Genomic DNA, 22,763 nt, shown 5'->3' with positions numbered 1-22,763 from the left:
ATTGCTGATTTTGTGGAAATTTGTTATAAGAAGCAATAGAAAACTAATATGAGGCTCCAACCTCAAGATGAGTGGGAGACATGCAAGAGGAAATGAAACGGTCCGACTCTGTAATCCTTGTCTTTTCTCTCAGGTCGTGGTTGAACTGGGAAAATTTGAAAGGAAGAAGTTTAAAAATTCTGATTTGCGAGCTGGACATGCAAAAATGGAAGAGGAGCCTGTACATCTCTATCCACTCCCTGGGAAAGAAACACTGATCTTGAAGCGGAAGAACCAACTGGAAACTGATAGCTATCCCATCATGCTCTGGTGGTCCCCCTTGACTGGGGAAACTGGAAGGTTAGGCCAGTGCGGAGCAGATGAGTGTTTCTTCACCATCAACCGGACCTACCTACATCATCCCATGACCAAAGCATTCCTCTTCTATGGTAAGTAGGGCTTTTGTTTTTATCCCTTTGCTTGCTGACATCATCTTCCAAAGCTAACTTATTTTTACCTCCCCAAGAAGAGATGGTGGTGTTCCCTTTGAAAACACTGTGACATGCCTGATTCTCTTTGCATTTGCTCTGTGTAAGGCCTGAGCATTTAGCAGATACAATAAATAAATAAGCTTGAACAACACAGAGGTGGTTGGCTGGCTGCTTGGTAATTGTGGAAGAGGAGAGATTTCCTCTTGCCTTTTCACAGTTGGATGCTGTGCTTTACTGGATTTAGTATTCAGAGAATTGGATATTGATTCTGTTGCTGATATCAATTCAGAATGTCACCTGTGATAATAGGAGATTTTGATGACCATGACAGATGAATGTTTAATAGGACATTAACTAAGCACAGTGTTCTTTATTTCATTAGTCAGATTCATCAGCCAATGTTTTGCATTGACTTTCAAGAGTAAGTTGGTATTCATCACTTCTGAGGCTGATTGTATTTCCTGCTGGGACCGAGGATGACCAAACCCAGCAAGGGGAAGTTAGCAAGATTTCACAGTGGCAGGAAATACAGAGCTCCTGGGTGCTGAGTGGTGGGGGCAAGGGGGTACAGATGAGCAGACTCGACCAAATATAGCCAAAGTTGATCAGTTAGGAAGTCAATGAAAGCAAATCTGCTTCAGAGTGGTGTGACTGTGTCTCTGTATTTGTGTGTACGTGTTTGTGTATGAGAGAGAGAGAGAAGGAGGGAGACTTGACACTCTTCCTTTAGAGATTGGGCTGGGATCTCTGCCTGCAAGAGAGTCTGGTTTCCGCTTGTTGGAGGTGAGAAGCAGCCATCACATCACTGCTGTACCTCCTTGCCAAGTGTAGCCATTGATTTTATTTTTTAATTTTTATTTTTTGTTTATTTATTTACTGAAGTTCAATTTGCCAGCATATAGTATAACACCCAGTGCTCATCCCGTCAAGTGCCCCCCTCAGTGCCCGTCACACAGTTACCCCATACCCCCGCCCACCTCCCATTCCACTACTCCTTGTTCTTTTCCCAGAGTTGGGAGTCTCTCATGTTCCATCACCCTCTCTGATATTTCCCACTCATTTTCTCTCCTTTCCCCTATAATCCTTTTCACTATTTTTTATATTCCTCAAATGAATGAAACCATATGATGTTTGTCCTTCTCCGATTGACTTACTTCACTCTGCATAATACCCTCCAGTTCTATCCACGTTGAAGCAAATGGTGGGTATTCATTGTTTCTAATGTAGCCATTGATTTTAATAGTGAGACATTTCTTAGACTATCTGATGCTACTCCAGGGCAAACAGGCTGTGGGGGACATGTCACCTTAGCATATGGCATGGCTCACTGTGATGACACAATGACGTAAACACTGAATACTAATCTATCCAACATGGTACAGCTTTTGGGGAAGGCTATGGGGGTCAGAAATTGAGTGGGGTGGGCAGGGATGTGGAAAGAGAGTTAAATATTCTTCTTCCACAGTAAGAATCCATATATACTGTCTAAAACTGAAAAGTCAAGAAGTAAAATCTAAGCGTATTATTTGGGAATGCTGGAGGTCTATGTGCATGTACAACATGTTAAAAGGTTTTGTTTAAAAGGCCGCTACTGTGATATGACCACTCTGGGTAATGACCTGGCAATATCCAGTAGATGTAAATTCATACCAAATCATCCCACACTGCTAGGAAAGAAGTCTCACACATGCACATGGATTGTTTATAGTAGCGTTGTTTGTCCTAAGTATGGTTTTTAAAATAACCTATATGTCCAACACAAGAAAATCAGTCAAATGAAGTGCAATATACATAAATTCAGTGTGACACTATGCAACAGTGAAAATGAGTATTCTGGAGCTATGAGCCTCCAACATTGATAGACTTCAGAAACCATATAAGAGGAAAAGCAAGTTAGAGGGATAAGACAGAAAGGTAACATATCATGTCTCCCGGAGATTCTTGACCTGCTCCATTCTAGAGTGGTTCCCTTTTTGCTGGGTACACAGGTGCTGTCCGGGCTCCCCATTGTTCTGTGGACTTCCTGTGCCTTACTCTTGTGTTGGCTTCCTTGTTTCTTTAAAAAAAAAAAAGATTTATTTATTAGAGAGATAGAGGACATGGGGTGGGGGGTAGAAAGAGAGAGAGAATCCCCAGCAGACTCCCCACTGAGTGGGGAGCTTGACATGGGGCTTGATTTCAGGACCCCAAGACCAGGGCCTAAGCGGAAATCAAGAGTCAGACTCTTAACTGACTGAGCCACCTAGAGGCTCCATCTGTTTCTTTTATGTCTCATTTTTCTCTCTCTTGGTTTATATTTTTGCTTCAGTGTGGTCTGAGAAAGGTCTATGGAAGATAAGTCTTCAGAGACTTTGTACGTATGATAATGTGTTCATCTTACCCTTAACCTTCACTCATGGTTTGGCTCAGCATAGAATTCTAGGTTGGAAACTCTTTTCTTTCTGAATTTGAAAGACGTTTCCCCACTGTCTCCTAGCTTCTAATGTTATTGTTGGGGACTCCAAAGCTATTTTTATTCCCCCTGCTTTGTATTCTGCTCCTGTATCCCTGCTCTGGAAAAATATAGAATATATTTTTGGAAATTTAGTGATAGGTGCTTTGGTGTCAGCCTATTTCCTTTTATTGAGGTGGGTACTGAAATATTAGGTTTTTAGGAAGCCTATGAAGCAGTTTTTAGCTTAGTGACGTTTCCAGAACTCACAGATCTTCAGGTTCATGTACTTAATTTTATCAGCACACTAAGACTCGATTCTTCTCTCAGGGATGGACTTACCTCTAACCAAATTCCCAGAAGACTGATGCGTTCAACTGGAATTCTTCTGGTTTGAATTTCATATCTCTGGGTTTGTTATTCTCTAGCTCCTGAAACCATCAGTGACTCTCATTAAGAGCTAAATATGTGCCATTTTTATTACCCTGGCATTTAGGACTCTCTGATCTGAACCCAACCTGTCTTCTAAACTTAACCACTGTGATTCTATCAACAAAATCTTAGGTTCAAAAATCAAACCGCAATAGTCCCCATTTTAGGCAGAAGCCACAAATGCACTAATTTAGTGCCACTGTTTATTCAGTTTCTGAGTCCTACATTGTCCTTTTTATATCTGTCCTGTCAAATAGTCTACAGAATACCTACCATGTGTTTGGCAAAATGGATGAATAATGTGTCTAATATCAGACAGATTATTATCTTAAGACAAAGACATTACCTTACCGTAATGCAATTCTAAATGGCATCTATACCATGAGAAATGCCAGTAAATCTTGTGGGATTTCAAAGAAGGGAGAGAGAACATATGATTGGAGGAGTCAGGAAAGGCTTTGTAAGACCTCCTTCATAAAACAGGAGAAATCTGAAATGTTGAGAGATAATGGAATTGGATTGTGCTTAGATTGGAAGACATTTCAGGATGAGGGACAGCATGAATGTGGGCAAAGAAGTAGAAAGTTATGGGTGATATCTGAGGTATGGCAAAGCTATAGCATAGTTTTGGGTAAGAGAGAGATGGAGATTGAATGATATATTGGGACCAGAACATGGAGAACCTTGATTGTTGGCTTAAGATTTTGTATCGAGTTGGAGAATGGCATCAGGAAGCCCCCAAAGGTTGAATGGCCTTTTAAACATCAACTCAGATATAACAGCTGTGAGCCATTCTGGATTCCCTTCCATCAGATGCAGCCTCCACTGTGTGCCAGGCACAATGCCAGTCATGAGGAATAAAGAAGATAAATATGATAACTATGGCATTTTTTAAAAGATTTTGTTTATTTATTCATGAGAGACACAGAGAGAGGCAGAGACATAGGCAGTGGGAGAAGCAGACCCCAAGGAGCAGAGAAGCCTGATGCGAAGCTCGATCCCAGGACCCTGAGATTATGACCTGAGCTGAAGACAGATGCTTAACCGACTGAACTACCCAGATGCCCCTTGGTTTTGCTCTGTATTATCTTCTCTTCCTTCATGGAGTGTAAAGTTCTTGATGCTAGGGCAGCATCAGTCCATTTTTATACGTCCACCCCTTATATCTAGCACCTTCTATGTGACAGGTGCTCAGGAAGTATTCATAAAGACCTCAAGTTAGAAAGGATGTGGGAGTCTAACCTTCTCTTCATCAAGGTTGACAAGACTGAAACTCTGGAAAGTGAGAGACACAAAGGAAACAAGCAAACTCAAAAGAAGACAGCACCCCTTTCTGTCTGAGGACTCCAAGTTCTAATTAAGTAGGTCAGTTCCAACTAACTGCACATGGGATTCTGCTGTGGCAGGATTGGAAAAAAAAAAAAAAAGGCAGGGAAAATGATTCAGGTGTCGAAAGCTGACCTAATTCAGTGAAATGGAAACTCGGAGGATTATATAACCTTGAAGCTATTGTAAACCAGAGTATTTTTGAGTTTGCTTGTTTCCTTTGTAGCCTACTTTCTCGTTTTCTTCTTCCTAGATATGAGTCATTTGCTTAATACGAACACAGTGAAGACTGTGTCTGGTTTGAGCCATTTGAGAAATGCGAGGCTTCAGCTTCATTAACAGTTCTCTGAAACGAAAATATAGCAGGCACAAGCGAATAAAGTAGTTTTTTTTTTTAAGCCAAAAGTCCATGGGTCGGGACGCCTGGGTGGCTCCGTGATTGAGCATCTACCTTCAGCTCAGGGCATGATCCCGGGGTCCTGGGATCCTGGGGGTCCTGGTCTCTGCCCCTCTCTCTCTGTGTCTCTCATGAATAAATCAATAAAATCTTTTTTAAAAGTCCATGGGTCACAGAAGTTTTAGACACTGTCACTGTTGTGATTTCATACAAAACTCTGTGTTTTTAGACCGTTGTCCAGAAAGATGTCTCTCCTGGAGGAGGGGTTGGAGTCACCCTTGACGAAAATGGGCTTAGGCAAAGCAGGCAACTATTTATGTTTTAGGTGAGCTTCTAAATAGAAGTTTTAGTAAACATAGGCACACGTGGAGAGAAAGGAAACAAGGAGGCTCCTGAAATATTTCACCTCCTGAGGAATATGGGAATGAGCACACCTTGCTGAAGTCTGGAGGTTCTGAAGAGGAAGGACATCACGTTGGCCCTCCTCAGGATGCCTGCAGTCCACCCTCTGGGGTTGAGTGTGGACTGTGTGCCGGGGGCTCTAGTACCTCCACCCTAGGTACAGGCCCCTGGCTCTCCCTACCGCTTTCTTGAGTGCGATCTCATTGCCTTCTCACAACAGCCTCGTAGGTGGGAATTCTATCTATTTTTGATGAAGAGGGAAGTAAAGCATGGAGTGAAGAGGCTTGTCTTCGGTTACCTGTGTGGGTGGTGAGGAATCAAAACTTTCTCCTAACAGAAAAGCATGAGATAATATAGTCCACGTTCTCTCTCCAACCTCGGAGAAGACTTAGAGTAAAGGAATCATCAGAAATGGGTTGCATCATTTCGGAAGACTTCTTTAAGATCCAGTGTTTCAAGGTAGGTCTTTAGCCGAGTTGTGGAGAGCCCCAGACAGGGAAGTATCATGAGCAAGGCAATGGAAATCAGCATTCTAGCTCACTCTGTGCCCAGCACATTAACGAACAAGGTGTTCTGGTATCGAAAAAGCCTCCTGGGGCCCCAGGTGGCTCAGTGGTTGAGTATCTGCCTTTGGCTCAGGACCCCCCTTGATCCCTGGGGTCCTGGGATCAAGTCCTGGGAGCCTGCTTCTCCCTCTGTCTATGTCTCTGCCTCTCTGTGTCTCTCATGAGTAAATAAATAAATTTTTTTAGAAAATAAAAAAAGAAAAAGTAAAGGCCTCCTGAGTGAGAAATGGAGATGGCTTCTATTATAAGCCATCTACAGCTTACTAGGTCTCAGAGTGTTGTAATGAAATACATTTAGGTTGAATGCTAGCAAACATAGTAGACGCTTTCTTTGTTTCAAAGGGCACTTTTGGATTTCTGGTATCTCAGTGTGATGACCCCTAATTAAAAAGAGAGGGATGTAGGAGTGGCAGCCCAGCTCGGCGGGTAGGGCCTTTGAATTGGTCCTCTGGTGCAATCCTTGTCCCTTGATGTCTACTCATTTTTTTTCAGTTCACCAAGTGTTAATCAGGCTATAATGAAGAGCGATCTAAAGAGGATACTCATGCTTATACCGAAAAGCCGGTTTATTACTGTATATCTTCACAGTCATAGGAGTCCTGCTGTTCATTTTTCAGGGTTTCTCCACCCAGTGATCAAGTTAGCCAGAAAATGATGATGCTTGGTGAGCTTAGAATTATAGGAAACATTTGAATGGTCTTGAGGGACAAGGGAGATAGCCTGATTGGCTTCCTCGGTCCCTAACAGAGTGTAGTAACGATTATTGCCATTTTCAGTGCCCACTCTGCCAGGCACCAGATACTCTCTGTGTGTTCTCTTATTTAAAATCACTACACTGTGCAGTAGCCTAGGCATTATTACCATTTTAGACACGAGGAAACAGGCTCAGAGAATGTGACATGCCTAAGATCACACAGATGGAAAGTACCTAGTCGTGTACCCAAACCTGAATATTTGATTGTGCAACTCCTACTCTGTTTATTAATCTTTTGCTACACCATCTACACCAGAAGCCGTGAGTGTGCGTGCCTGATCCAGCATCTTTCTCCTCTGGGAATGCTAGATCATCAGTGAACTCTGTTACCAGTCACCTCTTCATCTCCCAGGTTTCATGCAAAAGTTTACTCTTTTGTTTATTCATTCTCTGTGAGACATTTTGTCCATTCATTCATTCACGGCCTTCGTGATGACCAAGCATGAGCTCTGGAATGAGAGCAACACACCTGTGTTTCTCACTGTCCTTTAAAACCATACTTATGGGGTTAATTTTTTCTTTCTTTTTTAAAAAATATTTTATTTATTTATTAATGAAAGACACACACACACACACACACACACACACACACACACACACACAGAGAGAGAGGCAGAGGGAGAAGCAGGCTCCATGCAGGGAGCCCGACGCAGGAATTGATCCTGGAACTCTAGGATCACGCCCTGGGCCAAAGGCAGGCGCTAAACCGCTGAGCCACCCAGGGATCCCAATTTTTTCTTTCTTTTAAAAAACACTTTATTTAAATTCAGTTTGCCAACATACAGTATAGCATCCAGTGCTCACCCCATCAAGTGCCCTCCTCAGTGCCCGTCACCCAGTTACCTCATCCCTCACCCGCCTCCCCTTCTGCAACCCTCTGTTTGTTTCCCAGAGTTAGGAGTCTCTCATGGTTTGTCTCCCTCTCTAATTTTTCAGGGAGTTAATTTTCACCATCCCCTAACTGGGAACTCTGGCAGATTCTCCAGCCTTTGTGCTCCCTCATAGGACATGAACAGTTTTAGGTTGCAAGTGTAGTTTCAAACTTAGTCAGTGGCATGTTCAGTCCTGGGTAGACTATCTGAACTCTGAATTCACCTAGTGTGACATTTGTTGTGTTCTCTAGCTTGGAACTCTTTTCATGCCTTGAGCCCACTGCCCTGAGAAAGGCTCTTGTGTTCTTTCTGCTCTTTATTTGCTCCATCACTGGCTGCTTTTTGGAACCTGGTGGAGTTGCAGTGAGGAGAGGAGAGAATTAGGGAGATAGGACATTTCTTACTTGGCTGTGTGTGGCTTCATATCTTCTGAACCAGGCAGATGGTTAGAGCTGGTGTCCTTGAGTGAGTCGGGTGGGAGATAAAGAACACTTTTTCTATTCTGGGGCATTTTCATGGCATTTGGAGTGTGCCTGTTGGACTTTTACAGTTTCCCTTCTCAGGAAGCTGAGTCTCTACTCTGCGTAGTCAGCTTCCCAGATCCTGGCAGAACAACTCCAGCTTCTTTTTGCTGAGGCCTCTTTTGTTCCTTGTAGGGCTCCAGGAACCTGCCTACCTGCTTCCCATGTGTGTCAAGGAAAGTGCTTACCAGCCTCTTGACTTGACTAGCTTTGGGTTCATGGGCAGGTCACATCCCCTCATCCTCTAGATTTTCCTAGTGAGATGGGTTGGGGGAGCCCAATCATGGCCCACAGTCCTCCTGCACCTCCACAGGCATGAGGTCTTCTGTCTCTGTCTCTCAGGTACAAGATCATATTGCATATTTCAGAGTTCTCCAGATAGCGCTGGAGAAGCAGGGGGTTCAGAGCATGGCACAAGTGCTCACCATGGGGACGCTTCAATAATGTCCCCGCAGGCACTTCTCTCTCATCCCTTTCTGTATTCTTGACCTTGTCGTGAAATCCAAAAATCATAAAACGAGTTCTCCTTCATTCCAGGCATAAATTCAGCGAGTGAGGGCAAGTATGGGTTCTGTCTCATAATGACTTTGAATCTTGGTATGTGTCCTGTTGGTTCTATCCCAACAGTAAGCTGTACAGGGTTTCTGCAGAGTGGCACCATTTGCGAGGCCCCTTGCCATGTGCTGGAGAAGCATGGAAAACAAACAAGTTTGGTCTCACATGATTCTATCACAGTTGGGCTGACAGCCTCGATAGATTTCCTCACATGGCTATCCCCACTTCATGAGACACATCCATGAACCATGCTCCAGGGTAGAGAGTTCTGCTGATCTCATCCACCACCTGTTAGTTCTTACTAATTTTTGTCTCTGGTGGTTGATCTTCTCTTGGGCCTTGTGCATTGAATTAGTGGGTAATTGTTTTTGTTTTTATTTTTTTGGAAGATTTTATTTATTTATTCATTAGAGACACACAGAGGGAGAGAGGCAGAGACATAGGCAGAGGGAGAAGCAGATTCCATGCAGGGAGCCCGACTGGGACTCGATCCTGGGACTCCAGGATCACACCCTGAGCCAAAGGCAGATGCAGACGCTCAACCGCTGAGCCACCCAGGCATCCCAGTAATTGTTTTTAATAGCATCCCAGATTAAGACTTCTGTAGGAGATGGGAAAGAAATTGGACTTAGTTGGACTTAATTGTGTGGGCAGTAATGAGGTTGAACATGAAAAGAAGCTCATAATAACTAGGTGATTATATACAATATATGTACATATGTATATGTGTTTATATCTGTCTGCATATATATATCTTTGCTGTAATAAAACTTCTCATTTTTTTAAAGATTTTATTTATTTTGAGAAAGAGAGTGCACACATGAGCAGAGGGAGAGGCAGAAAGAGAGGGGGAGAGAGAATCTTAAGCAGACTCCCTGCTGATCATAGAGCTTGTCATAGGGCTCGATCTCATTACCCTGAGTTCATGACCTAAGCTGAAACCAAGAGTTGGGAGCTCACCCTACTGAACCCCCCCAGGCACCCCAAACCTCTTATTTTAAATAGACATTTCATTTTTAGTTACATAATTATTTGTGTGGTACTTTACAGAGGGCAGAGGCAGTGGCACGGCTCTGCTCAGACCCCCAGCAACATCTCATCCGGTTAGAGTTCCAGGTCCTTACTGTGGCCTCTGAGACTACAGGCTCTGCCCTACTCATTTCTTCAGGCTCCCCATGCTCTCTCCTCTCTACCCCAAGCTGCTCGCAGCACCTCCCCACATGCAAGAAGCCTTGCCAGCCTCAGAACCTGTCACTTGTTCTCTCTCTCTCTGCGCTTCCCTGGCTTGTTCCTTCCCATGTCGGGTGTCTGTGAGTGATGCTTTTCCCCAAAGAGGCCTCTATCCTCACCTCCTCCTGAAGCAGCGCTCCCCTCCCACGCCAGTCTCCGGTGCTATAAGCCCTGGTCCAGCTTTATTTTCTCTTCACAGCACTGGTTACCCCCAAATTTTGCTTACTCATCTGGAGCCAGTTATCAGTTGTCTCCCCCCGCTAGAATCTAAATTCAGGAAGACCAGGACTTTTGCTTTGTTCCCTGCTGTCATCCCACAACCTAGAACAGTGCCTGGCCCCTAGCAGGCTTTAGGGAACATTGTTGAGCAAATAAGCAAGTGAAACTGGCCTGATCTCCTCATGTAGAGATGGGGAAGAAATGAGAATGCTAGTTTTTTGTTTTTTTGTTTTTTTTTTTTTTTTACATTTTTATTTATTTATGATAGTCACAGAGAGAGAGAGAGAGAGAGAGAGAGGCAGAGACACAGGCGGAGGGAGAAGCAGGCTCCATGTACCGGGAGCCTGACGTGGGATTCGATCCCGGATCTCCAGGATCGTGCCCTGGGCCAAAGGCAGGCGCCAAACCTCTGCACCACCCAGGGATCCCTGTTTTTGTTTTTTTAAGATTTATCCATTTATTTTAGAGAGAGAGAGAGAGAGAGAACGCGCGCGCGCACATGCACACACAGGAAGGAGGAAAGGGGCAGAGGGAGAGAATCCTCAAGCAGACTCCCCACCGAGGGCAGAACCAGACCTGAGCAGAATCCAAGAGTCCTGCTCAACCACTTGAGCTACTCAGGTGCCCCAGAGAACTTTGGGATTTTCATCTTCATTGGGTCTTGAGATGTTCTATAACTTATCCACGTGCCTGACATATTTTTTTTGAATATGGTCTTTAGACCCAACGATTAACAGGCTGTTTTATTTAAATAATATTTTATCAAAATTTGTTGTGTGCACAGTTGAATTAGATTTTCTGCTACAAGACGTATTTCGAAGAAAGCGTGAGGGGTTTTTTTAGAGTCTAGAAGCAATCACTTTCAGCTCTTTTTGCTATTTTTTTAAACAACATGTTACTTCCTAATTTTGTAATCAGGGGTGGGGAAGTGGGGAAGAACATTCACCCTGGCTCCCTGCAGACCTGGACACACAGCATGGATGCCACACGCCTGGCACTGTGCTGCAGAAAGCCAGCGTGGTCACTGGGGGGACAGTTGTGCTGTAGCTTTTATTGCATCAGTTGGGTATGATTGATTCTTACTTTAACTAGATAAGATCTGGCAGCCAGCGTTAATAACAGGGGAATAGCTGTCATGAGAACAGAGGCATCCAGTTTTAGTAATGCCCAGTGTTCAGGTGTTGAGGTCGTTGGTTGGAAAGTAAGAGACAAAATCTCAGCTAATACTTGGGCTCTTTCAGTGGGAGTTGTGGTAGGTTTGGGGTTTTTTGTTTTGTTTTGTTTTGTTTTTCCTGATAGTTCATGTAATATAATGTGTGGGTCATTCTTTCACCTCATGTCGGATTTGTTTGCATCTCTAGAAAGTTGTCTTCGTGTAGTGCTGGAATGGTGGAGAACCAAGCAAACCCAAATTCTCTGCCACTGAGATTTCTAAAACTTGAGAGTTTATGACCTTACTTATTTTGCTGTAAATGGGTAGTTTCGAAACCCAGCTCACCCTAGCGTCATGAGTGAACAAACAAACAGAACCCTCTCTCCCTGGGGTTCATGTTAACATATTCAGAATCTCTTGTGCTGAAGACTTGTAATCTGCCAGGTATGTTGTCAGTTTGTCCACATGGGAGATTGGCTTAAGAAGCATTTTGCAGGGCTTTAGGAAGGTGTGGGAAGAGTCGGCCAGAGAGTTGGAAACAAAAGAAAACACATTTTCAAGAAAGAAAATGTAACGATAACACACTGGTTTGGCCTAGCAGTAAAGAACATTTATACCTGTAATAATGAAAGCACTGGATATATACTTAATCAAAAATGGATGAGATGAGTGAGGGGATGGGTTAAGTAGGTGATGAGGATGAAGGAGTGCACTTGTGATGAGCACCCGGTGATGGATGGAAATGTTGAATCACTGTATGGTACACCTGAAACTAGCATTACACTACATGTTAACTGACTGGAATTTGAATAAAAACTTTTAAAAAAATGGCTGAGGAGGGAAGACAAATATGTGGGGGAAGGTGGTCTAGGCGAGTTCAATCTACATTTTCCATAGTGGGAAGACAATATTATCTAAAACTGAAAAACCAAGAAATAGCATATTAGGCATGTTACTTAGATGTTTTTGAAGTGTGAATACAGAACAAACACCTGAAGGTATTGGAGTGGTGACTTCTGGCATGTGGAAAGGGGGTATGGGTGTGGGGCAGGACACTGCTCTCTGGTATTAATGGCCCAATAAAAGGCCAATTTCACTTTTAAAGCTATATGCAGATATTAATTTGGTATAAATAAAAATTTAATTAACAAAGATATTTTGTCTTAGGAGATATACTTAAGTGCAAGGACAGTAAGAACAGTTATTATAAATTACCCAATTCTTAGACTTTCTCGCTTTATCAGGATACCTTTGGGAAGAGTGTTAATTATGTAAAGACATTAATATATCTAGCTAAGGTATTCACTTCCTTCCATGAAAAATTGCATATTAATATCACTTGATGTTCAGTCTCTCCACATAAAAAGATAAATCAACTGAATTATGCTAGATTTAGTTTGGTGTAAGGACAAAGGCTTTAGTGAGCCTCATAATGTTTTAGTTTTAAGGGTTGTCAGGCAGGACTGGAATTCTCTTGGCCTTGTTTCTGACCCAGCCTCCTTTTTTATTTAACCCTCTCTGTTCTTTTGATAGCATGTAGTTATATAAAGATTAAAGGAAGAGCAAAATAGCTGAAAATCTGAAAGCATTTCTCAGGTTAACCTCATGAATCGCGAATGAAGCACAGAAGTAACCAGTGCCAGAAATCTAGCACTTTCCCTCTGGCTGGCATGAGGAGGCAGCGGACGGATTTCATTACTGCAGCTTCAGCAATTTGGGCCAATGGATGGGTTGGCACAGATCCAGTTCTGGGCAGATTCTCTGACACCCAGAAACCCTCTGAGACAAGCTGGCAGCTCCCGTCTTCAGAGAAGACAACTGCAGTGCTCATAGGCATCCAAAATAAAACTGTGCAGCTTTCATTGATGTGTTTTTGCTCTTAAAATTAAAGAACAAGGGGCTCTTGGTTGGCTCAGTTGGTTTAGCTTCTGCCTTCGGCTCAGGTCCTGGTCTTTGGGTCCTGGGATCGAGCCCTGTGTCAGGACCCCTCCTCAGTGGGGAGTCTGCTTCTCTCTCTCTCTCTCTCTCTCTCTCTCCCTCTCTCTCTCTCTCTCCCTCTGCCCCTCCTCCCTACTTGTTCTCTCTCTCAAATAAATAATACAAAAATTGAAAAGCAAAACAAAACACTTAAATGGAAGAGAGTACAACAGACCCTTTGTTTTCACCAATTTTGCATTCACATTTTGGTCCATCCCATCTAGATAGTTCTAGGGTGCAGATTGAGTGGTCTGGCCCTTGAGAGATGCTAGGGTGCTAGGGAGCATCACATACCTGGATAAGAACAACCAGCATCCATCTCTCAACTGGCTTTATGTCATATACTTGTTGCATATGCTGGAGTTCTCTTGAAATATTAAAAACTTTTGTATTAGTGAAAAAGTGACCTCTCTGAAGGAAGTAAGCTAATAGTATTGATAATGAAAGTGAAGACAAAGCAAATTTTTTTAAAGATTATATTTATTCATGAGAGACACAGAAAGAGGCAGAGACATAGGGAGAGAGAGAAGCAGGCTCCCTGTGGGAAGCCAGGTGCAGGACTCGATCCCAGGACCCCGGGATCATGACCTGAGCCAAAGGCAGCTGCTCAACTACTGAGCCACCCAGGTGCCCCTAAAATGAAGTGTTTTAAGAAGCAATGGTTATCCAGCAGAAGATAGCTGTCTAAAGAGATCAAAGAGTAAAACATTGGACTAATTTATAGTTTGGATCTGTGTAAATAATTCACTTAATTCCATGTTTTGAGGACATTGTATGCTACTGTATTTGTGGTTTGGGGGAACTTGAGAATGTCTCGGGATGTATGCCCTGCTGGTGTCAGGGTCTCCTCCTCATTCATTTATACAACTGACATCTAAGAAACGTTTATTATACTTGTAGCCCTGTGCTGGGTGCCAGGGTTACAGCGTTAAACACAGCAGGCTCTGCCCCGTGGAGCTTACGAAATATGTAAATAGGATGCTACCAGCTACGGATGAGCATTTTGGTTTTATTTTTTTATTTTAGAGATTTTATTTATTTATGAGAGAGAGAGAGAGAGAGAGAGAGAGAGACAGGCAAAAGGAGAAGGAAGCTCCATGCAGGGAGCCTGACGTGGGACTCGATCCCAGGTTTCCAGAATCACGCCCTGGGCTGAAGGCAGTGCTAAACCGCTGAGCCATCTGGGCTGCCCGCATCTTGGCTTTAGACAGAATAACTGGGGAGGCCTCTATGAGGACATAACATTTGAGCCTGAGACTTGAAAGCTGGGAGGAGACAAACCTGTGTACGAATTGGAGGGAATTCATTTCAGGTCGAGGGAGCAGCTGGTGCGTAGGAAGAGTGGGAAGGAGTTTGATGGCGAGGAGGGTCAGAAGGAAGGTTGGTGTGGCAGGAACACCGGGGATGCAAAGAAGAGTGTAGGAGATGAGATTTGAGTGGCAGATAGAGGCCTGGTGATAAAGGACTCCATAAGACCATCTGAGCACAATGGGAAAATATCATAAGATTTCAAGCAGAATTGCTATGATATGATTTTTGTTCTGTTCTGTTCTGATTTTTGTTTTAAAAAGATCCCCGATGGCTTCTCCATGGAGAACGGATTGGAACATGAAGGTGGAAAGGAGACACAGTTTCCATTAAAGAAGTGGACATGATGGTGCTTTGGATTGGGATGGGAGGTAGCAGAGAAAAAAATGGGTGGCTTTGAGATGTGATCTGAAGATAGAATGGATGACTTGATGTCTCAGTGGTAGCTACTTTCCTACATACAGGTGTCCAAAGAGAAAAACTAACTGTGCTTATTCATTTAACTCCTTGGCCTTTCAGACGCTTAGTTCAACCTCACGTTATCAATTTACCACGACCATGATGCATAAACAACATAAATACAGCTATTCATTCCCTTCCTGATGGGTTAAAACAATATGTCATAAATTATTGATCACTAAATATTTTGCTTCCACAGGCACATAAATATTTAATCCTCAAGGTTATTGACATGTGCATATTTTACTTTCCTGAGTACAAACATCTAAATTTGATACCCAGATCCTTGGTAACTATATTTTTGTACGTGAGTAGCCATGTGCAACCGGTAATCCTCTAATTTCACTGCCAAAAAGTGTTAGCATTTGTTTACTGATAAAGCCTCTCCTGTTTAGTCAGAAAAACCAACAGATAAACATCCGTTTTATATGGGTCATCCCCCACTCTACCCACCCCTGACATCCCGGCCCCCACTCCTCCATCAGTCTTTTGAATCATCTGGAAAAGTTAAGGAAAATACAGCATTTTGTTTCTCATTCTAGACCAAATCAACATCTCTGGCAATGAGGACCAGGAATCTGTGTTCTTTATCAAACTTCCCAAGAAGTAATGATGTAGCTAGTCTTGGGGAGGTGGGGGGTATCGGGCACAGCTCTGAGAAGTTCTCTGCGGTGGCTTCCGCCACTAATGTTTTATGACTTAATATAAAATCTCTAAGTTCTATCATGAGAATTTATAGATGCATCCTTGGTTTTATATCTTGTTGTTGCTTATGTATGCCTATGATTTATTTTATGCTTGGTCTTTGGTAACAGAATATCCAATTATAACATTATGCCTTTGGGAAAATAAAATCCTCTTTAAGACATCTGCCTTGTGACAGTTTCCAAGAATGTCTCATGTTGAAATTGGAAAACTGTTCATAATTGGACATGTGAATTTTGATGATTCTTTCACAGGAATTATGCAATTAGGGTATTCTTTTTGCCACATGGGCACAATTTGGTCTTTCAGGAGCACTTGGTTGTTCGACTAATATAGCATCTGGTGATGTCTGAAAGTGTCAGAACCAGGGGCTTCTGCTTAGAGTAAGAGTCTTATTACTAAGCTGATGCTGAGCAAATGCTTGATCCAGGAGGGATGAGACAAATTCTTTTTCTACTGTCTTTACCCAGCAGCACTCAGACCCAGAATGCACCCTCTCTGGGGGAGACTTGCACATGTTGTCTTAAAACTGTACAAATATGGAAACCAAGAGGGCTTCAGGGTTACTTAACAAAGTTGTCTGCTGCAGTGCACCTGTGCCCAGATGCCTTTCAAACAGTCCCATTAGATTCCTCTCTAGTCAGAGACTGTAAAGCTCCTGGCTTTTCAGTTCTTGATATATGATTGGCTAGGGTGGCTCATATTCTCTTTATTCTCAAGGCAACTAAACTCTGGTTTTTATTTTCATACATGACATTACGTGGTCTGTAAGCTTGCTAGCTCAGTTGTCCCACAGTTTGAAGGCAAATGCTCACACTCTCATTTCCAAAATGGCCCATTTTCAACCTCTAGATACAGTTTTCCAAATATTCTCTGGTTTGGGTCACCAGTATATGGAGAGCAATTGAAAGCATAGAGATGAGGGGCATCTGGGTGGCTTAGTGGTTGAGTGTCTGCCTTTGGCTCAGGTTGTGATCCCAGGATCCTGGGATTGAGCTCCATAGGGAGCCTGCTTCTCCCTCTGCCTATGTCTCTGTCTCTGTTGCTGTGTCTCTCATGAATAAATAAATAAAATATAAAAAAAAGTAGAGATGAAATTAGCATTTTTGATTTTTCGTAGCAGCCAGTTTACTTCTGCTTTTGCTAATCCCATCACTGTGATCCCTTGAGCCAATGCTCTGTCTTCATATTGACATTGGGCAGCTGGACACCATGCTGCTCATACAAGTGGGTGACTTTGTCAGTCACAGTATTGAAATGGTGGTTGGTAACAGTGGTGGTGGTGTAGAGGGTGGTGAGTTTTTGGCACATGGAAAGATTTGCTCAGCTTAAATATGAATTGGGTTATTTCTTTTTCATTGTAGTTAATAAGGTCAAGTGTTTTTCCCCCAAATTGCATGAGAAACTGTGGTATAATGGAAAGACCAGGGGTCAGACAGTGAGTTGGAGCAAGGCTGACTTGTTAGATGTGTGACATTAGCACTGTCTCCAAACCTCATTAAGTTTCTTTTTTCATTTATAATATGAGGATAATTCCAATTTCTGTAGAATGTTTAAGTTTTGAGATAATTCATGTAAAGTGCAAAACATTGCCAGAGGCATTGTCAATGCTTAATAAGTAATGACAGAGAGTTATTAATACTGATAGTATAATGATTAGGTTCATAATATTCCTTTATTATCCTTTTAACATCCATGGGATCTGTGGTGATGTCCCCTTTTCCATTTCTTTTTTCTTTTCTTTTTTTTTTTGGTAGGCAGCAAAGCTTATTGAGTGATAGTAAAGTGATGATAGTACAAAGCTCCCAGAGACAGAGGGGACCCGAGAGAGTTGCCACCAGAGATACCTTTTTCATTTCTGATAAATAATCTGTATATTCTCTCTGCCTTTTTCTTAGTTTAGCTAGAGGCTTATTGATTTTACTGATATTTTCAAAGAACCAGTTTTGTTTCCATTTATTTTTCTCTTTTAGTTTCATTTTTTCAAGTTCATTGATTTCTGCTCTAATTTTTATTATTTCTTTACTTCTGCTTTTTATGGATTTAATTTCCTCTTCTTTCTGTAGTTTCCTAAAGTGGAGATTTATGTTATTGATTTTAGATCTTTCTTCTTTTCGAATATATGCATTCTACACCATAAATTTTCCTCTAAGCACCACTTTCTCTGTATCCCACAAATTTTGAGGAGTTGTATTTCCATTTTCATGTAGTTCAAAAAATTTTAAAGTTCTCATGAGGTTTTTCTTTGATGTGTTACTTAGAAGTGTGATGTTTAGATATTTTCCAGTTACCTTTCTGTTCTTGAGTTCTAGTATAATCACATTGTGGTCTGAGAGCAGACATTATATGATCGATCTTTCTTTCTTTCTTCTTTCTTCTTCCTTTCTTTTCTTTCTTTCTTTCTTTCTTTCTTTCTTTCTTTCTTTCTTTCTTTCTTTCTTTCTTTTTCTTTCTTTCATGTGTTTTATGGCTGGAATGTGGTCTGTCTTGAGAATGTTCCATGTGAACTTGAGTGTGTATTCTGCTAGTGTTGGATGCAGTAGGGCATGGACATTAGTTCTATCCAGTTGGTGATTGGTGTTCTTCAGCTCTAGTATGTTGGCTGATTTTCTGGCTGCCAGATCTGTCCATTTCCAACAGAAGGGTATTGAAGTCTCCAACTGTAATAGTGGACTCCTCGTATCCTCCTTGCGATTCTTTCAGTTTTTGCTTCCTGTAGTTTGACAGTCTTTTGATAAGTGTATACATGTTGAAGATTGCGATCATGTTTATATTCAGATGAGCTAATGTAAAGTTAAGGAACAATGATAATAAGTTGATAATAGAATTAAAAGTAGACAAAGGCTCTTGGGTGGCTCTGTCAGGTAAACATCCGACTCTTGTCTCAGCTCAGGTCTTGATCTAAGGGTTGGGAGTTCAAGCCCCACGTTGGGTTCCATGCTGGGCATGGAGCTTATTCCAAAACAAACAAAACAAAACAAAACAAAACAAAAAACAAAAAAAAAAAAACCAATAAAAATAAATAAAAGTAAAAGTAGGCTAACAGAGTTGGCTTGGAGATAAAGAAGTTTTCTTACCTTTTGAGTAGATTACTATCTTCCTTTCTGGTCCAAGGCCTTTTCCTCTTTGAGGAGGGCAGAATTGTTACAGAAGAAAAGCTTCACCCTTGTATGTAACTTCAATGTTCAACTTTTCTTATTTCCTGTTACTTCCTTCCCTTTCTGAAGTCAGACTGCTCTCTTGAGGATTTTCTACATTGTTTTAGTTCCCACTTTAACATAATGAGAACTAAGACCAGAATACTCAGCTGTGAGACTTCTCCTGAGAAGGTACCCCTTCCAGTTGTGAAGCCTTGCTTCTCTGGGAGAAGGAAAGGGAGAAAGCCTTGTGTCTTCTAGCCCTCGGTATTGTGGGACATGAACAAAGAGGGAAAAGTAAAGGGAGGTAGATGCCAATATTTTGTATTTGCCCTCGTCAACCCCAGATCCTGCCTTTGGGTCACATTTTGGAGTGGAGACATTAGAAACACCTTGATAAGTTGAGGAAAACACAAAGACGGGCGGGTCCTGAGCTACAACATGGGGTCCAGCATAGTTAATTGGTCAGACTGGCATGACCAGGTAGGGGCTTCTGGTCTATTCTTCAAAGCTTGTGTGTTCTTGTATTGGATGCTTAGCATCAAGGTGCAGAACGTCCACTGGCCAGGCAAGAGGTGAACCCTGGGCTGAGTGCTGGTAGAGCTTACTCACAGAATCCAATCCCAAACGGTTGTACACCTTGCTTTGCCCAGGACAGCCCTCCGGAGCTGGCATCCTCTCCAGTTAATGCCCTCTGCCACTCTTTTTAAAAAAGATTTTATTTATTTATTCATGCAAGACACACAGAGAGAGGCAGAGACCCAGGCAGAAGGAGAAGCAGGCTCCCTGCAGGAAACCCGACATGGAACTCGATCCCGGGTCTCCAGGTTCAGGACCTGGGCTGAAGGTGGCGCTAAACCGCTGAGCCACCCGGGCTGCCCCGCTCTCTGCCACTCTTAAAAGTATCCCAATTGTACCAGAACCAATGTGTTCAGACAGTCATACCCCTGTGAGCAGTGAGTGGGCCTGAGCCTTCAGCGGAGCACCCCAGGCCCTGGCAGGGCCCCCCAGGACCAGACCATACACCTTGCAGATCCTGGCCTCAGCTGCAGAAGCTGCAGGATGTCACTTCTGAGGTCAGAGAAGTTGGAGGATGCCACACAGTTCCAGTACATACTCCCCATTGTCACACGGGTCCTGGAAAAGAGGTGGAGAAACCAGACAGACATTTTTACTGAGAGAATGAATAGCACGTAAGAGGACCATTTGTAGGTTTTGCATGAAATTGCATTGCATTATTTGTTTTCCTTTTATGTCCACCAGATGGGGATTCAGGAGAAGCACTGGATTAGTTACACAGAAGATACATTTCATTTCCTCTCTGAAACATCTGAATTGCACTTAATACAAGTAAATTTTGCAACCCAGTCACTGAACCATGAATTACCTTTTCCTACAGCTTCTTCCTATCTTTGCAGGACTTTCTTTTCCAAGATCTCTCAAGCTGCTAAGACAAGATACCTGTCAGCCTTATAGTTAGTGGTTGAAACTTTTCTAAGAATATTTAGCGTCAAACTGGAATAGATAGCCCCCACCTTTTCACTGTGTCACATTTTCCTACTCATTCTGGACTCACCACAGAAATAGACAGTGCTTCATATGTGCTCACAGCTCACCTTATGTCTGCAATCCCTTTAAATGATCTTCAGGGATACATTGTAATATTTATAATTGGGAAATGCTTATAGGTAGTATGTGTGTGTGTTTAGCTTTTATTTTTATTTATTTCAAGATTTTATTTTTTTATTCATGAGAGACACACGGAGGCAGAGACATAGGCAGAAGGAGGAGGCTTCCCATGGGGAGCCTGATGCAGGACTTGATCCCAGGACCTTGCGATCATGACCTGAGCTGAGGCCAGATGCTCAACCACTGAGCCACCCAAGTACCCCTGTTTTTAACTTTTAAATTAAAACATGAAATTTATACATTTCACTAACCTTAAAATGAATATTGTTATTGTTTGTTTTTTTGGAGAGAAAGAGCGAGCGGGCAGGGAGAGAGAGAATCTTTTTTTTTTTTAATTTTATTTATCCATTCATGAAAGACACACAGAGAGAGGCAGAGACACAGGCAGAGAGAAGCAGACTCCATGCAGGGAGCCCGATGTGGGACTTGATCCCGGGACCCCAGGATCACACCTTGGGCCAAAGGCAGGCTCTAAACTGCTGAGCCACCCAGGGATGCCCCGAGAGAGAGAATCTTAAGCAAGATCCAGGACTGGCATAGAGCCCAACACAGGGCTTGATCTCACAGCCCTGATATCATAACCTGAGCTGAAATCAAGAGTCAAATGTAACTTCTGTGTAACTGACCGAGCCACCCAGGTGCCCCATCTTAAGCCATATTAAGATTATTGATTAGCTTTATAAATCCATAAATTTCTACATAGTGTTTTTAAAAAAATATTTCATTTTATTTATTTATTGATGAGAGACACACAGAGAGAGACAGAGACACAGGCAGAGGTAGAAGCAGGCTCTTCACAGGGAGCCCAATGCAGGACTCGATCCCAGGACCCCAGGATCATGACCTGAGCCAAAGGCAAATGCTCAACCACTGAGCCACCCAGGTGCCCGAATGTGGTTATTCTTTATGTAGAGTCTGCATTGGAGACCTACAGAGAGCATAGACCTGGCTGGCACTCAGTTACCATGATCACTGATGTGATTTTCTGAAATGGTGAGTAGCTCTTGGTAAATACTAAAAAGCAGGCTGCTTTTCCCTTAATTTACGTGGTTCTTACATTCCTGGAAAGTTCCACGTAAAATGGAAACTAGGCAAGAAATACCAGCCCTGGTGTTTTTTTTTTTTTTTTTTTTTTTTTTTTTTTTTAGCCCTGGTGTTTATACAGAAGCTGAAGATAATTAAAAACGGGTTGTTCATTTTCATGACATGTGGGTCACAGGACCTTTCTTCTCTGTGAACGGTGCTGTGCTTTTTAAGGTGTCTAGCATTTTGGGTCCCCTCCCATCGAGTGGCAGTAGCACTCCCAAATCACCATGAGTCCTCATCTCCTCACCCTGGAAAATTCCAAAAATGCCACTGGGGGTCCTCCTCAGTAGTTGAGAACGACTGCCCTACAGAGTCTCCTCCTTGACCCACGCTGCAGCCCATATGAAGATAGCACCTGCCCTTATGTCTTTACTCAGGACCTCTCTTCTGACCTTTATAGCTAAATACCCCATCATCTGCTTGGTACTTGTTTTACGGGTCCCAAAGTCGCCTCCAAACTCAGGAAATGGCTTCAGTGTCTGTTTATGCAGGTCAGGAGTCTAGGTCTCCTCCCCCTTACCCTCCATGGGTATCCCAGTCATCCTAAAATTCTTTTGATTATATTTCCTAAATACTGAAAATATTTTCTAAATGTTTTTGTTTTGTTTTTTGAATCTCTCCACTCTCCTAGGCTCTACGTTAACATTTTACTCTCAGCTGCCATAACCTCTTTTGTGGCCACCTTATCTGGTTACCTCTTATGTGGCCACCACAGCGTCCACTGCCTCATGCAGCTGCTTCCACTCAGCCTCATCTCTGCTTCCTCCGCTGACACTGATTGCCCGTAGTCCCTTGTAGTTCCTATGCTCCCTCCTACCAGAACACAGGCTGCCTTCCTTCTGGAATGTTCCTCTTCCTTCTTCATTCTGTTTATTCCAGCCAGAGTTCAATCCCAGCCATGTCGCTACCTCCAGAAAGCCTTCCTCGACCTCTCTGACAGGGTCAAGTCCCTTATCATAAGCACTCACTGCATTATATAACACATGTTTGAGTTCTGGCATTACCTTTATTTCTACGATTAATAGAATAATCATTTGATTATTAATTATATTTAATTATAAATGATCGATAATT

At 42.6% G+C, this 22,763-nt stretch overlaps 1 protein-coding gene across 2 annotated transcripts in view; it reads left to right on the top strand.

Annotated features, from left to right (window-relative positions):
• Positions 1 to 22,763, top strand: part of FUT10 (fucosyltransferase 10) — a 79,925-nt gene that overhangs the window by 15,914 nt on the left and 41,248 nt on the right. For both annotated transcript variants that reach the window (XM_072776388.1, XM_072776389.1), the window contains exon 3: positions 134 to 428. In XM_072776388.1, the coding sequence (XP_072632489.1) occupies positions 134 to 428 (295 nt within the window). The remainder of the gene's footprint in view (positions 1 to 133; positions 429 to 22,763) is intronic.

The sequence above is a fragment of the Canis lupus genome, chromosome 15 (assembly GCF_048164855.1).
Source record: "Canis lupus baileyi chromosome 15, mCanLup2.hap1, whole genome shotgun sequence".
Lineage (NCBI taxonomy): Eukaryota > Metazoa > Chordata > Mammalia > Carnivora > Canidae > Canis > Canis lupus.
The sequence above is the reverse complement of the archived record's forward strand: the minus strand, read 5'-3'. Positions and strand labels throughout refer to the sequence as shown.